Source organism: Ciconia boyciana, chromosome 9 (assembly GCF_034638445.1).
Source record: "Ciconia boyciana chromosome 9, ASM3463844v1, whole genome shotgun sequence".
In the NCBI taxonomy this organism is placed as follows: domain Eukaryota; kingdom Metazoa; phylum Chordata; class Aves; order Ciconiiformes; family Ciconiidae; genus Ciconia; species Ciconia boyciana.
The window spans coordinates 26,603,884-26,619,765 of NC_132942.1; the positions used below are offsets into that span (position 1 = coordinate 26,603,884).

The 15,882-nt window shown below is 40.2% G+C and overlaps 1 protein-coding gene across 1 annotated transcript in view; it reads left to right on the plus strand.

Annotated features, from left to right (window-relative positions):
• Positions 1-15,882, plus strand: part of SLC12A4 (solute carrier family 12 member 4) — a 53,784-nt gene that overhangs the window by 14,747 nt on the left and 23,155 nt on the right. Inside the window, exons 2-3 of the mRNA XM_072871768.1 lie at positions 8,720-8,814; positions 10,975-11,106. Of these exons, the coding sequence (XP_072727869.1) occupies positions 8,720-8,814; positions 10,975-11,106 (227 nt within the window). The remainder of the gene's footprint in view (positions 1-8,719; positions 8,815-10,974; positions 11,107-15,882) is intronic.

Genomic DNA, 15,882 nt, shown 5'->3' on the forward strand with positions numbered 1-15,882 from the left:
ATGCTGGCCTAATTACCAGTTGTGTAGAAATTTGCAGAAGATCTTGACACATGAAAATCTGGAAAAGCATAAATAAATTGGAACAGAACTAACTAACTTGCTTTCCAAAATGGGGTAGATTTTGCATACCTTAAACCATCTATAAATTAGATTTTTGTTTAAGTTAGGCTCTCTTTAGAGGTAATTTGCAGCATGCCAAGAAGCATGTACAGGAGAGGCACTCCAGGGATCAGCTAATTGGGCTGTCTCTTTCTGAGTAAAAAGCGAGCCTGTGTGATTAGTTGAATATAACTGCCTGCTGTTTAGATAGCTGAAATTAGGTTAAAGGAAGCCCACACCAACTGTTTGGGTATCAACTCTTAATTTCTAATCTTAGATTCCAGTGTTATTTGTAGATGGAATATAAAAAATATGAATGATTGGGGTTTTCTTATTAAAAAAAAGTCTAAGATTAAATAATGTTCTCTGTCCATGAAAATGGCTCAGTTTGTCTCCCTAGCTATGACAGGCTTTGTGGCCAAGTGATGCTTATAAAATAGTGTCTGAATGACAAAAAAAAGTGGTGTTAGCTGCCATACAGTCTATTTCATTACAATTTTTTTTTACTGTGGTGTACACAAAGGAGTCTGTACATGCATGGTACAATTACAAGTGAGATATTAGCTCTTTATGCTGCTCCAGAAATTAAATTACATTGAGGGGAGGAGTACTGGGCTGTTCTTTGAGCTGGTTTTCTAGTAAATATCTGCTGTTTGTCAGTTATAAAGAGGTAAATAAATCAATGGGTTTCTTTCTTTGTCAAGCCTAGCATTCAGTTCTAACCCTGATTTGTACTCTGATTCACACTAAAATTCTTTGAAGAAATTTAGCCCCTCAGTTAAGATTTAGCTCTTGATACTTCAGGCAGGGAGGATTATGGCAACTCTGCATGCCGTCATCACAGGTCATAGCCATATCTGGAGCTTTGTCCAGCTTGCCTGCCTAGCAAAGCATGTCTGAGCATCTGTGTGTTCCTCTTGAGATACTATGAGCATGGTGTATGTGCCCCTACCAACTTGCATTTAATTAGCTCAGATATATGCCTGTAAAAGCGAAGTGGCATAAGTTTGTTATCAAAGTTCAGCCTGCTTGGGAATTTTTTTCTTTTTTTAATGTTTTAAGCCTTACTGCAGCATAATTAGCATTGCTATTTATTTTTCACTTCCCCTGTTACCTGTGCTGGCTAGACTAAAGCTAGTCAGACTATGTCCATCTGTGCCTTCAGCATGCCTTAACTTGTCAGGTAGTTCTTCTCCATAAGAACTAGGTGAGTGCTCTCTCTGAGTTAGTCATGTCCAAATGGAAAGATCTGAAGTTGGTTTAAGATGTATTAATTTCCACTGATTTAACTGAACATGATGAAGTAGGGGAGTGGTGGTTTTCTTTAAGGGAGTTCAGAAACTGACAATAGAGGATAATAAAAGCTTGACAGGTCGAGTCATGCAACCACTCCTGCCACCTTCTCACAGCGATGGTTATTCTTTTAGTAATGTGGCTGAGTAGACTTTATCACTGTGAAGCTTCCTGGTCTTTCTTTACGATAGTCTCACTGTGCCTAATTGTTCAGCTTTCATTTATCCTCACTAATCTGTCTTTCTTATAGTTACTTTCATATATGAGTTTTGTCTGTAATTCTCTCTAAATTCTGGTTTTCATCCCTCAGTTACTAAAAGAAAACACAATGGCTTGCACAAAAAACTTGCACTCGGCCTGCTCAAGCAGTGAAACTGTGTCTCTCTGGCCTAATCCCCTTCCAGAAGGAAAGCAGTAACATGAACACTGTCCTCTGTGTTCTTAATTTTTTTTTTTTAAGTAAAGACAACATAAAGCTTTTGGAGAAGAACAAAATAAAACCAGTCAGTAGAATATCAGCTGCAGTTTTGCCACAGTGTTTTTTCTTGGCAATGAGATAAAAGTTAGGCAAAAGTTTGGACATCCATTTATTGCTTTTATTCTGTCTGCTGGGCTTGTGTGTTTACATGTATGGGAGTATGCACACTTAGGATTTTTAGGTTTTGTTCCATGGACCATCTTTGATGTTTTATGAAACTCAGGTGATCCACACGATGATGAACCTTGTTCTACAGACCTGTGTCCATACCTGAGTAGGGCAGCTCTAAAAAGTTGAGGGAACTATGGTGGAGATGTTTAGATAAACTGTATAATTGTAGTGGTGGCTGCAAATAGAATTATTTGGTTTGGAAGAGAACTGGTAGCATTCAGAAATAAAATGCCTTCATTATTGAAAGATAACGAAGACTGAGAAGCAATGAAACAAGTGAAGAGGAAACATTAACCTACTTGGAATATAGCTTGCCTGCCTCAAAAATGAGATTAATTAGGGACTAAGGCAAATAAATTATTCTCTGTTGCAGAGTATATATCTCCCTCTTTAAGAAATGTTCCTTGCAAAACAATCTTGCATGATGAAAACTAACACCACATAGCTACTGTCCAAGACCAAAGACTTGATAACTAAGAATGTGGAAAACTGTACGCATGTCACAAGATGATGCTTGCCCAGGAGACTTCATGCTTCAGAATGTAAACTGTCCTTGTGTGAAGCTGGGGCAAGAATTCCCTGGGGTAGCTTTCCGAGGTCACCTCTGCTCTCTTCCAAAACTGGTGGAGATAACAAGCTCTTCCCATGCAAGTAAGTCTCTTCGAAGCTGCTGATATCGCTCATTGGCAGATGGAATATACTAGACAAATTTTTTATTGCAGTACATATTATATACTGTGCTGCAGTCCGTTCTGTTCTGTCAAAGTACATTTGTGATTCTTGTTGAGGAAATGGTCATCTGCTATAGGTTTTACTCATTAAATTGGAAACAGAATATGGAAAGAGAGAAGATGAGATGAATGCTTTGATGTTATGATTTAGGACATGTCTGAAAAGTAGAGATTGCACCGAACATGCAACTGTGGTGAAGGTGATTTTGACTATCATTTAATTAGCTGTATTCAACTTAGCAATGTAGTACTCTTCTTGAATCAGCACACATCTCTGCAGCACCCAGTTCTACATATTGATGAAGTTAAAATAGGATGTCATTGTAAAGAGCTTGAATATAAACTTACACTCCCTTGCTTCCTGTTGAAACTGTACAGTGTTTGAGAGGAGGTTTAATGTGGCACTTCATTGGATCAGTAGAATCATGCAGTTTGAAAGTTTGCTTTTATTTTTGCATTGTCCACAGTAATTCATCATCTGTATATGCTTTCAGGATAATGGAGCTAGTGCTGTGAATGTGGTAAAAAGCCAGCTGTATTTCTCTCTCATCTGAACTTTTACATAGAGAGAAAAATGTGCTCTAGCAATTGCAAAAACAGTACTCTCTTTCCAATCACTAGTTCTGCTGATTTTTCTGTTGCAATTTGCTTTGTTTGGCCTTCCTGCATGCAGGAAGGTGTATAAAGCAAGGAGTCAAATTCAGAGGGAAAGTCTAAAGGGAAGGAATTGGGTGATGCTTGAAAATGCAAATGGAGAAAGAGAGAGGAGCTGGAAGCTCTTTTTGAAAGAGAGCTTCTGAAGAGACCAATTGTGGAAAAATTTACTGGAGGTAAAATGAAGATGCATCTAAAAAATAATGCCAATTAACTTGAAGATTTATCTTAAGTCACTGGTCTTTGTCCAGTGGTATGGTATGAGAGATGGTATGAAGTAATCTTTCTTAACTAAGGATAGGTTATACTGATGACTGTAATGAGAGGCTTGGCATTTTGAAAGAGCAAAACAATTGTCATCTTATATAAAAATCTGAGATTGAATGTATGATTTATCTTGACCACAGCATGATTTTATACATAAAAAGGGTGAGAGCTTCTGTGAGCATTACAAGTAAAGGAAGGCCCCTTACACTTTTTTGAGACAGTGGTAAGCTGCATATGTAAGGTCAGGTTCCTGATGGAAGAACAGGGAAAACTAAGACAGCAAAGAATTGATTTAAAAATCACTCAGTGATTTAAAAAAAAAAAAAACAACAAAAACAGTTTGACTTCTCAAACATTCAGTTACCAAAGCTAGTATATAGGAAATGAGAAAACAAAACAGAGTTACTCATGACCTTGCTGTGTTGGATCAGTGTAATGATGAGAAGATACTGCACACACCAAAGTCTTGAAGAATCAGGTAGACAGTATTTCTGTTGATGTTGTTATCATTTGCACCTGTGTCCAATTTAATGCGTAAAACCTGTATGGCAGATAACTCCATTTCCTCAGCAAAAATTGCAAATGTACTTCAACCACAATAGGATAGAATGGACTGCAGCACAGCTTACAATACATATTGCAACAACTGATCTTGTATACTACTCCTGCCAATATAGACATAACAAATACAGCAAGCAAGTAGTTTTTGCAGATTTTTAGTAAACATATACCTTTGCTGAAGTTGACAAACATTTTATTTTTATGCTGTGTTGCTAAGCTTACTGATATTTTTCTAGCTGTGCAAAAAATTCTACAATGTACAGCAATGTAAACATCTCTTACATGTAGGTGGGGTCAGCAAATAAGCTGAGCCCACTTCTGCTAATTAACATTTTGGTGTTAGTTGTCAGAGCTGTGAGAAAAGCAATAAGCACGTGTTGTGGTTTAGCCCCAGCCAGGAACTAAGCACCACGCAGCCGCTCGCTCACTCCCCCCCGGTGGGATGGGGGAGAGAATTGGAAGAGCAAAAGAAAACTCATGGGTTGAGATAAAGACAGTTTACTAGGTAAAGCAAAAGCCGCGCACGCAAGCAAAGCAAAGCAAGGAATTCATTCACTACTTCCCATGGGCAGGCAGGTGTTCAGCCACCTCCAGGAAAGCAGGGCTCCATCACACGTAGTGGTTACTTGGGAAGACAAACGCCATCACTCCAAATGTCCCCCCCTTCCTTCTTCCCCAGCTTTATATACTGAGCATGATGTCATGTGGTATGGAATAGCCCTTTGGGCAGTTGGGATCAACTATCCTGGCTGTGTCCCCTCCCAGCTGCTTCTGCACCTGGCAGAGCATGGGAAGCTGAAAAGTCCTTGACTAGTGCAGCAACAACTAAAACATCTCTGTATTATCAACACTGTTTTCAGCACAAATCCAAAACATAGCCCCACACCAGCCACTATAAAGAAAATTAACTCTATCTCAGCTGAAACCAGGACAGTATCCACCCCTTATTCCATACCATTTACGTCATGCTCAGGTCTCACACTATCCAATACATTCTCATTACCCACCACCGCCCTTCCCATCCTTTGATATAATACACACATATCTTTCCCTTAGTCTATGGACCACCCCTATAAAATGTCTGTAAAATGTCCAGAAATGTCCACAAGATGTCCACTGAGTTCATTTAGTCCATGACTTTGGGCTTCATCTCTTATGGTTGTTACTCAGGACAGGAGAGGTGGTGTGTTTCTTGGAGTTATTGGGCACCAAAGCCAGCTTAGGTCAGGTCACTGCTGCACTTGCACTGCTTCTTGTAAGGCTTCTCCTCCATTTGTTCAGGTGGTTCCGGCTGTAGTAATTCCTATAACATGCAACTCAAATCATGGGTTACAACAATTTAAAGGTATATCCATTACAATGTCCACCCCTGGTCCTTTTGGGCCAGGTTATAGGGTTTAACATTGCGATAAACTCCTCCCCTTGCTCCTAGCCTGGCCAGCAACAAGGGGTTCCTGCTATAGTAATTCCCACAACATGCAACTCAAATCATGGGATACAACAATTTAAAGGTATTTCCATTACAATCTCCACCCCTGGTCCCTTTGGACCAGACCATCAGGTTTAACATTGCAATGAAGTCCTCCCCTTGCCCCTGCTCCAGCTTGGACTTGTCCACAGAATGTAGTACCTTCAGAAGTAAACTTGCTCCAACATGGCCTCATGCACAGCCACCGATGCTTCAAGGTGTACCTGCTGCAGCATGGACTTTATCCACAGCCACCGATGCTTCAAGGTGTACCTGCTGCAGCATGGACTTCATCCACAGCCACAGATGCTTCGAGGTGCACCTTATCCAGCGTGGACTTATCCTAGGGCCACAGTCCCTTCAGAGGTATACCTGCTGTGGCACAGACATAACCATGGCCATAGACGTTTCAAGATATACCTGCTCTGGCATGGGCTAATCCATGGGCACAGACGCTTCGGGGTGTCCTGCTCCCACATGGATTCATCCACAGGTCACAGTCCCTTCGACTCAAGTTCACACCGGAGTTCCAGCCTGTCCAGTACAGCAGCACAGAAACAGCAGCAGTGCCCTGGCCATCTGCCAGCCCAGGCGCATCACCATTGCTGTTATCAGAATGTTCCCAGGCACAGCAGAGTAAGGTGATAAGCAGTACAGCAGCACGGCAAGCAGTGAAAGCAAAAAGCAGCCACTAATGAGCCCTAGACTCTAATATACAGTAAGGCAAGCAAGCCCCATGGCGAGCACAGAAGCCTGCCAATTAATAACTAAACAGCAATAACAGCTATAAATTCTATCTATCACATTCCAGTAAAATCTGTCATTATCTCAAACCCTTCGAGCCCCACGTTGGGCGACAAAAAGGACTGTCGTGGTTTAGCCCCAGCCAGGAACTAAGCACCATGCAGCCGCTCGCTCACTCCCCCCTGGTGGGATGGGGGAGAGAATCGGAAGAGCAAAAGTAAGAAAACTCGTGGGTTGAGATAAGAACAGTTTAATAGGTAAAGCAAAAGCCACGCACGCAAGCAAAGCAAAGCAAGGAATTCCTTCACTACTTCCCAGGGGCAGGCAGGTGTTCAGCCACCTCCAGGAAAGCAGGGCTCCATCATGCGTAGTGGTTACTTGGGAAGACAAACGCCATCACTCCGAATGTCCCCCCTTCCTTCTTCCCCAGCTTTCTATACTGAGCATGACGTCATGGGTATGGAATAGCCCTTTGGGCAGTTGGGATCAACTATCCTGGCTGTGTCCCCTCCCAGCTGCTTCTGCACCTGGCAGAGCATGGGAAGCTGAAAAGTCCTTGACTGGTGCAGCAACAACTAAAACATCTCTGTATTATCAACACTGTTTTCAGCACAAATCCAAAACATAGCCCCATACCAGCTACTATAAAGAAAATTAACTCTATCTCAGCTGAAACCAGGACAGCATGTAAATAGAGCAGACTGCTATCTACAAATGTTTTTGGTCAGCTAAGTGTTTCCTTCCAGAAGCTTAAAGAGACCTCTGTTGTTTGTGAATATTGTTTTCCAGCAGTTTTGTTGAAAGCACCTGTGAGCAGCTTCCAGCAAATTGTACTTCTTCCCATGCATCCCTTCCCCTCAGTAAGAATAGTAGTGAACTTTCTCACAATTTTTTCACTTATAGCAATTATTTTTGTAACAGTGCGGTATATGCTGATCGCTGTATGTAGGGGAGAAGTCTTCTGTTTGCCTGTTATGTTCATTTTGTAAGTTGATTCAGATTTAAAAATGCAGAGATACTTTCACTTCAATTATATTAAAATAATTTAGTGTAGCCTTGTTGAATTGATTACCTTAATCATTGAAAATATGCACCAAAAAATCCAGCTGTTGAATCTCTTGCTTTTTATGTATTCATTGTACAATGCTTGTTTAACTTGCAGTATTTTAATTTGAGATAATCAGTTTTTTCTTTCATTTTCAATTTCTTTAGTGGTTACTTTTTTGTAAATAGAAAAAAAAAGTATTCCTTGGATTGACCCTTTCTTAAGGAGATACTCTTGGAAATCTCTTTAGTTTGTATTGGCTGAAAAAGCAGGGAGTGAAGAGTTACAGGCAAAAGAAAGGAATTTTTGTTTGTCAAGCAGAGTGTAATGGGAGCCACAGGTCCAAGAACTTCTGAATACTGGAATCAGTTTAATCTTTTTAATTTTTTTCCCCCTTCCAGAGCTCATTTTATACTATAGTGCCCTTACCTTTTTTTTTTTTTAAGTTACTACTTATTACAAAAAGCTCTACTGATCTTCCATGTTATCTTTTTTTTTTTTAACATTGTTCATTGCATATGTGAATGCTTTGCTTTTACTGTACCTGATGTTAGGTTTTAACTTAAAAGCATAAGAGGAGTCTGAAGAATGCACAGTCTAAATGTTCAAAATGCAATAAGGGTAAAGGTATCATGAAGTGAGCATGTTTGATGTCTAGGATTAGTGGGCATAGTAAAAAACCAAACAACAACAAAAAAACACCAACCAAAAAAAGGAGGGGGGGGGGGAAGAGCTTTGGTTGATATTTGCCTGTATTGTAATAACAGAATCTAGTCTTTGAATTGTTCAGTCTTACTAAATCTACCTAATCTGTTTGGACATACTGTTCAAAAGTTGCTCTTAGCACTAGTAATGATTTCTAAGTGCACAAGAACTGTCTTTTCACTTGTCACTGTTCTATATAAGAAGAAGGTATAAAAGGGAATATTAGCGAGTAAAGGCACAGATAGTGTTGTAGCTGTGACCCTACTTGTAAATTTTACTTTGAGGTGACTTTTTATTCTATTTTAATGAAAACAGAGGAGCAGAAGTAGAAATAACTCTCAAGGTAGAGTAACACCTCTGATATTGATAACATTGCATAACTCTAGACACTAAAAAGAAACAGATTCAATTGACCAAAGATATTTATTCCCTATGGTTTTTGTCAAGGTTACAAAGTCTGTCTTTCTGCTCTTATCAAAATCTGCTTCTTTTTTTCTTTGCAGGTCATGGCAACCATAAGGAAAACAGTCCTTTCCTGAACAGTTCAGAAGCTGGCAAGGGAGGTGATTACTATGACAGAAATCTGGCCTTGTTTGAGGTAATTTCGAACTGGTTTTCATCTTCTAATGTGATTTGTGTTCTTCCAAAGTGGGAGGGATTGAGCAGATCATATTAAGTGGAAGACAAAGCATTGCAAAGGTCCAGGCAGTGGGTCAGTACCTAACTTTCACTGTGTGGCAAATCTAAGAGCCATTTGCTACAAAGTAGCAAAATATAACGGTGTCAGAGGCGACCTGTATAATTTAAATAGTGAAGCTGTGGCACTGTGGGCAGGTCAGTGTGGAAAATGAGCATGGGCTGATTTACTATGTTAAGGGCAACCATGTTATTCTGTAGGAGAGTGCCTAAATTCAGGTACTCAAGTTAGCCTGGGTATCCTGTATTACAACTGTAGTATATCAGTAATACCGTTTTGTTTTGTTTTGTTTTTTTCCCCCAAATGCCTTTTTGTGGGTATATGTCTGTTGTCCGAGGTACCTGTAGGCAGAGGTATCCTGGGTGATGAAAAAGCTCAGATATTATGACCACTCGGGACTCTGAGGCAGAGAGGTATGACTGTTTCCACGTGGAAGTAAGGAGGACCAGACTCTCATCTGGGAGGCCAGTTAGAGCCGCACCAAGTCCAGCAGAATCCTCCTCCACATCCTCACCTCACTGGCACTGCATTAACTGCAAATATATCATGGCGTGCTAAGACCAAGTTTCTAAAAAATGTTTTCCAAAGCTCAGGTGCTGGGGCGTGGTGCAGAGGGTCTTTGTGTGGCTCTGCAGCTGCTTTCCAGCTGGGCTTCCGAGTTACAGCTTCACAGCAATACTGGCAACATGTACCCAGTGTTCCCCATTCTGGGAACTCGGTGTAGGGCAGCCTGAGCTGGCTCTGCACCCCACCAGGCTGGCTCCTGCAGAGTTCAGCTGCGTGGCATAGAGCCTGGACACGTATAACTAATTGCTGCTAGATAGGAACTCACCGTGGAAATGCTACAACCATGTCTGCAGGCAGTGTGCTCGAGCTAAAAGACTTTGAAGCATGCTCCCAGATGTGGTGTCCCTTCCCTCCAAGGCATAGTAAATCTGTGATCAGCATAAACTCACTTGCAGATCATGAGGAGTTGGCCATTTGTGGCGTGGCTGCTGCTAGTCACAAGTCCGCCTTTTTTCATAAGCAATAACACAGTACCACACCAGGGCTGCAGGCTCTTTCTGTGGTACTAAAGTGGAGGAGGAGCAGGTAGCATCTCAAAGGCCATGCTGCTCAACTGAACAGGAAGCATGTGTTGCCTCAGCCTCTTTCTGGAAGGAATCATAATCAGGTTTTTAAAGATGTGAACTGCAAGTGAGATTAGGGGAAGGAATAAGAAAAGGGACATTTGGGGTCAGTTTCTGCCGTCAGGTACAAAGCACATAATGCTACTGATCCTCCCAGAAACTGTTCGTCACGGTACATGAAGATATGATAAAACTCCAGACAGTGAAATCTTTCTTAATCGGTTTTTATTTCCTGTGTAGAAAGATGTTTCTCTTCACCATGCATTACTTACTGTGCAATTAGACATGTAAGACATTTTAATTTCAAAGAGAAAGGGGAAGTGAATGATTTTGTTCTGATTTTTTTTTCTTTTCTTTTTTCCTCTTGAACTTACTTTCAGAAACAGAATTTGGATGGGATGAATGTAAAAGTGTGAGGCATTTGTATGTGTGGCTTTGGGGATTTTTGTCTAGATCCACATAAATTAGGTTACATAGTTTGAAAAATGTGATAAAATTATCAGAATACATGCATGCCTACAATGACCGGAGTTTAATCACTAAATCTCTGATTTATTTGGCAAGTTGACCTTTTTCAAAGTATATCTGTTAATGTAAGTTGACATTAGAGATACATGCAAGGTACACGTCCGTTTTCTTACAGTCGCAAGGCTCAGACTTCTTCTTTATTGCTGTAATTCATGTTTTTCAGCACCTAAGGGGAAGGGTGCAGACGTGTTGGCATAGCCTTTTCCTGCCAGATTTACCCTCCTTTCAGAAAATTAAATCCTCTCATCAGTGGTTCAGGCACAATGAAATATTCTTTCATTCCCTGGATTATTTTCCTGGTGTGTTCCCTGGCAGCCTCAGGCATGCCAAGGAAGGTGTGACCCCGGCCACTCTCCATAAATGCTGTGAATTGCAGAAGTTGACTAGTTGTCTTTTTCCACAGGAAGAACTTGATATACGACCGAAAGTGTCATCTCTGCTTGGCAAGTTGGTCAACTACACAAATCTTACCCAAGGTGTTAAGGAACATGAAGAAGCAGAAAGTACTGATGGCTCAAAGAAGAAAGTATCAAAAGTAAGTAAAGATTCTCTCCATGGCCAACTGATGAATGGGATGATTCCATATGTGATTTTTGGGGAGCTGGACTCCTTTCTACTTTATCTTAACCTCTGTCAGGAGCCATGACAGTGTTGCAAAGAAATAACATGGAAGTCTGTAGGTAACCAGATGTTACCAAAGAATTGGGGCAGATGTAGTGGTTAAGCACTGTGCACTACAGTGCAGTTACATACATTTGGTATGGATTTAGATAAGGAGGATAGGCTTTTAGCAGTGAATCGAATAAACAACAAAACAAAAACCCCAGCTTTTTCCTAGTGCTGTTTTAGCTGCCCAGCAGTATCTGACACTTCTCCACAAGCCTGGTAGGTATGACACAAGACTTGCAGGAGACAACACCCTTCTAGAGTGGTGAGTGGAGGTCAAATTGGACACCCTGGGGCAGCTCAAGTGTCATTCTGGTGTTAGGCACTTAGGCAACTGAATTCTGCCCCAAAGGATCTGCATTTAGATGGTTAGCCCATTTGGGCTGGCCTTGTAATAACTAGGTAGAAGGTGGGGTTTGATTTCTATCAGGAAGGCTATGTTCTAACTACTGCTTTTGGTGCTCTGGCAGTCAGGCAAGTGTTTCAGTTAGTGCTAAACCCTCAAGTGGTATGGTTGCATTTTATGGCACTTGCAGGCCTGTTGGCTTGCTTGCAAATTTTGTCAAAGGAAAGTTTTCAAAAAAACTAAGATAGCACTTGAATTCTACAGATTTTCTAGTACTGCCCTGTCAAAGTTTGAGCCATTTCAGAAAGAGATGGCAGTGATAATGTTGAAAAACAGCACGTTGTTCTCAAAGAGAATGCATGTCACCCCATGCTGAAAGCTGGATTCCAGCTCCCTTACACTCCAATTCCTTATTCTGCATGGTTTTACACTGGGGTTAACAAAGTTGTTTAATCAACATGAAGCTTAAAATTCAATTTTATCTGAGACCACAAGCACTAAAGTGCTGTAATATTGTGGTTAATATGACATCATTACAAGACTGGGTGAAGGTCGTCTCGGTGCAGTAACTGCGTTCTGGCACTATAAGCTTACATTACAAAAGTAATTTAAACATTTTAACTCTGACTTTCTTTTGTGTGGTACTTGGTGTTATACTAATTGCTGAGTCTATCCGAAGTTTTTACCTTCACATTACTAATATGAAATGTCAACTGCATCTCTGTTTTAGCATGCTTTTGGTGAGAATAATGTCAGGCATCAGCTGTTAATATGGTGTTATTGCATAATCTAAAATAATTTTCGGCTTTTCCTATCAAAAGCAGATTGATTGTTACCCCAACAAAGATAGAATGGAGGGGGATACAATAGGTACAGTCCTTACTATTTTGAGAAAGTTCTGATTGCTTTTGTTGTTTATTTCCTTATTAGTTGCCTGACCAGAATACCAGGGTAAGATGCAGTCTGATCTGAAAGCTTGTCACTTACTCCTCTGTTGGAAAAAGAATGGCGAGAATTTGGTGATGGGTTTGTAGTGTAAAGTTGGTTAAACCAAATGCAGTATAGCTTCATAAGGTAAAAATGGGGCAAATAACAGGAAACTGAGAAGTCGTTTTAAATCCCTGGTAGAGTAACATGTAAGGCTTGGTGTTAATATTTCTACATCTAGGTGTGATTTATGTAAACACTTGCATAGTTTCAAACTGTTTAACTGCCATAAAAAAGGACTGTTGTCCTTGTTAAAGCTATGCTTCTATGGTAAAATAGAGTTTGGGCTTAATACCTAGGTTGTCCTGAATTATGCTTGATTATGGAGAATTTGATGAATTATGGTGTCCTAAAAATGTGTGTTTGCAGACTTCTCAGATGTTTTTTTTAGAATGGGTTGGGTAACCATTCCAAAAGTGACAATATCATCCTGTGTTAATATCTCAGTATTTTCTGTGTAAACTCTGCAGTGAATCTTTGCCTAACATGTCTGTGTCTGGGATAAATTACATCAGCTGCAATATCATAACTGTAGTTTGAATTTCTTCTCCCTCTCTTGCCATAAGCAATATGAAATTTTAAACATCTTGCAGAATATAAGAAGATTGAATATTAACTTGGCCAATAATTATAACCATTAAAAACAGGAAATTCAAAACCAGTAACTGTACAATGCTATGGACTGAAGGTGTTTAGAAACTATTCAAATGGGATTCTTCTACACATTTGTTTTTAATCGTCTTTGATGTATAAATCAATGCACTACTGTTACCTTATCCTTCCATTTGAGCATTAGTACAGAATCGTGAATATCCACCCCAGCGTGATAGCAGGTTCTGTTTTTAAGTGCCAGCATCGTTAACTGACTCGTTGCTGAATGCTATACTGGGTACGCTCAGCAAATACATACCCAGCCGGTGTGACAAAAGGTAAGCTGCCTGTCCTGATGTGTCACTTACTGGAACTGGCAACTTACAGGCAAGATTTGGAGCAAGGAGGGTGAGCAGACTCTAGATCTGGTATTCAAAAATTGAATTAAGAAAGCAGTCCTTTCAGTAAATGAATATATAATTCTGTATCTGAGCAGGTAAGATGGGTCTCTCCATGAATACCTTTTTGGTGACCTAGCACACTCCTGCCTGCCAAATCGTATCCATTCAAATAAAAAAAAGAAACCAACCCAAAAAGAAACCACAAAAAACCCAAGCCAACAAAAAACCACAGGCACAAAAACAAGAGACAAGGCAGTTGTGTGCACATGAAGGGGCCAAATCTCTGAGGGGCGGTATTGAAAAAATGAGATCTCTCTTCCGAAGTTTAAGCTTAAAGGACTAGCGAATGATGTGCTTTAGCTTGTGGAGATCATTGTAGAAAGCAGGTGCTTTCTACAGTGACAAGACCAAAGAGACCTGAACGTTCCCACAAACTCTGGAAAATACATTACGTGACTATCCCCCTTCTAATCTCTTGGAATAATTGCTGCAGAGTTTGTGGAAGATGCAAATGAAGATCAGGAAAATTGCAGTACAAAACAGCTTAATATAAACATATTACCCTGTTTCAGCATTCCCATTAAATATTTTTGATAGTAGCATTCAGTGTTAGATACACATCAGATAAAATTGACACTACTCCATGTAATAGGGTAGAAATTGGGTTGCTTTTTATCTTTTCTAAATACAGTCTTGTATTACAGTACTTAATAGAGTGCTATAAAAATATCCCCTTGTCATGATTGAAAAAATTAGATTAACTATTTTAGTTCATGTATCTTTAATAAGGCAGTTCATTTCTGTGCTGCTGTCTGTCCGCATGCTACAGAGCAACCACAAGAGCTGTCATTACTCATCAATGTCCCTGAGCCCTGCAGCCAAGTGCTTTCATAACCCATCACGCTGCCACAATGGAAATAGTGTCCTTCAGACTCAGATCGATATTGGTATCAATTATGTGTCTGCAGCTGATTAGAGTGAACGGAAAGATGATCTGCATCACTGAAATTGAGACTGTTTTTGAGATTTTTCTGTCCATTCTTGGTTGATTTAAAACAGCATTCTTCAAAATGTCTTTGTGTTCTATTTCCTTCATGCAGCATGGGGTATTTAATTTTTTTCATTTGGTAGCTGTTCAGACTAAGCCTAATACCTTTCTTATTTCAGACTGCATTCTGTTGAGACTTCGGCACTGGTTTAGTATCACTCACTGATTATAAGATGCTATAAAAAAGGGTCAAGTCACTGCAGATTACTAGTGTTAAATATTGCTGTGAACAAGCTGGTTCAAGTAGTATTTGTGGATCATTCTTTCATACCAGTATTTTTATTCCACAGGGTAAGAAAATCCAGAGTAAACTCTTATGCCTGAGGTACACTTAGTAATGCTGTGGCTTGGGTTTGTCTGCGGGCAGACAAACCCAAGCAGACTTAGCATTTCCTAGGCTGCTCTGCTCTGCAGTAGTCTTATAACTATACAATTAATGCACGATTTCTCTTCCTCTGTGGCTGAAGTTAGCTTGTAACTTGATATGCATAAGAGGCCACTTAAGAGGGAGGGGGAGAAGACGGTGAACAGTAGAGCAAAGCTGCAGGGGCCACTGAGGGCAGAAGATAGGAAAGAGTTGAGCTAAGGTGAATTCTTATGCAAAGGAAGCAGGTTTTGGGAGGTGTGTAAAGGGCAGGCTGAAAACTCACTTGCTTTGATAGTGCTTGGAAAACCGTCATATAGAATATATAACAACTGTGCTCCACTTGCTTCTGCATAGGAGCAATAGGTTGGGCTTCTTTCCTCTTCCCAAATGCCAATTTTGACAAACTCTTAGAAACTCCTTTACCTCTGAGATACCCACACATCTGATAAATTCACTTGATGCAGGCTGCTGGGTTCAGAGATGTTGTGAGGGGGGTGACTGATGGATGAATTGTCACATAGATGATAAAATTATGTGGAATGTCTCTTAAAGAGAGGCAAAGAGCACATTCATGTGACAATAGGAAGCCCTTATGCAGGGCAAAATCTGCCCAGTGCCTGGCAACATTATTTAGTCCTTTCTTAGTTAATGTTTATGCAGTTGAAGACACAATGTGAATCAGATGAAGGTGTTTGAATCAAAAGTATCTAAACCTCCCCTTCTTGAGGAAACAGGTACACTATAAAGAATACTCTGAGAAGATCCTCTTCTGCTGTAGCATTGGAACAACTCACTTTAAAATCCTTACCTTACCCTGATCAGGATACTTATGTACAAGTGTCATTTCTGTTAGAAGACAACAGTTCTTTTTGTCCTTATACATAATCTTGACAAAGCTGATCAGG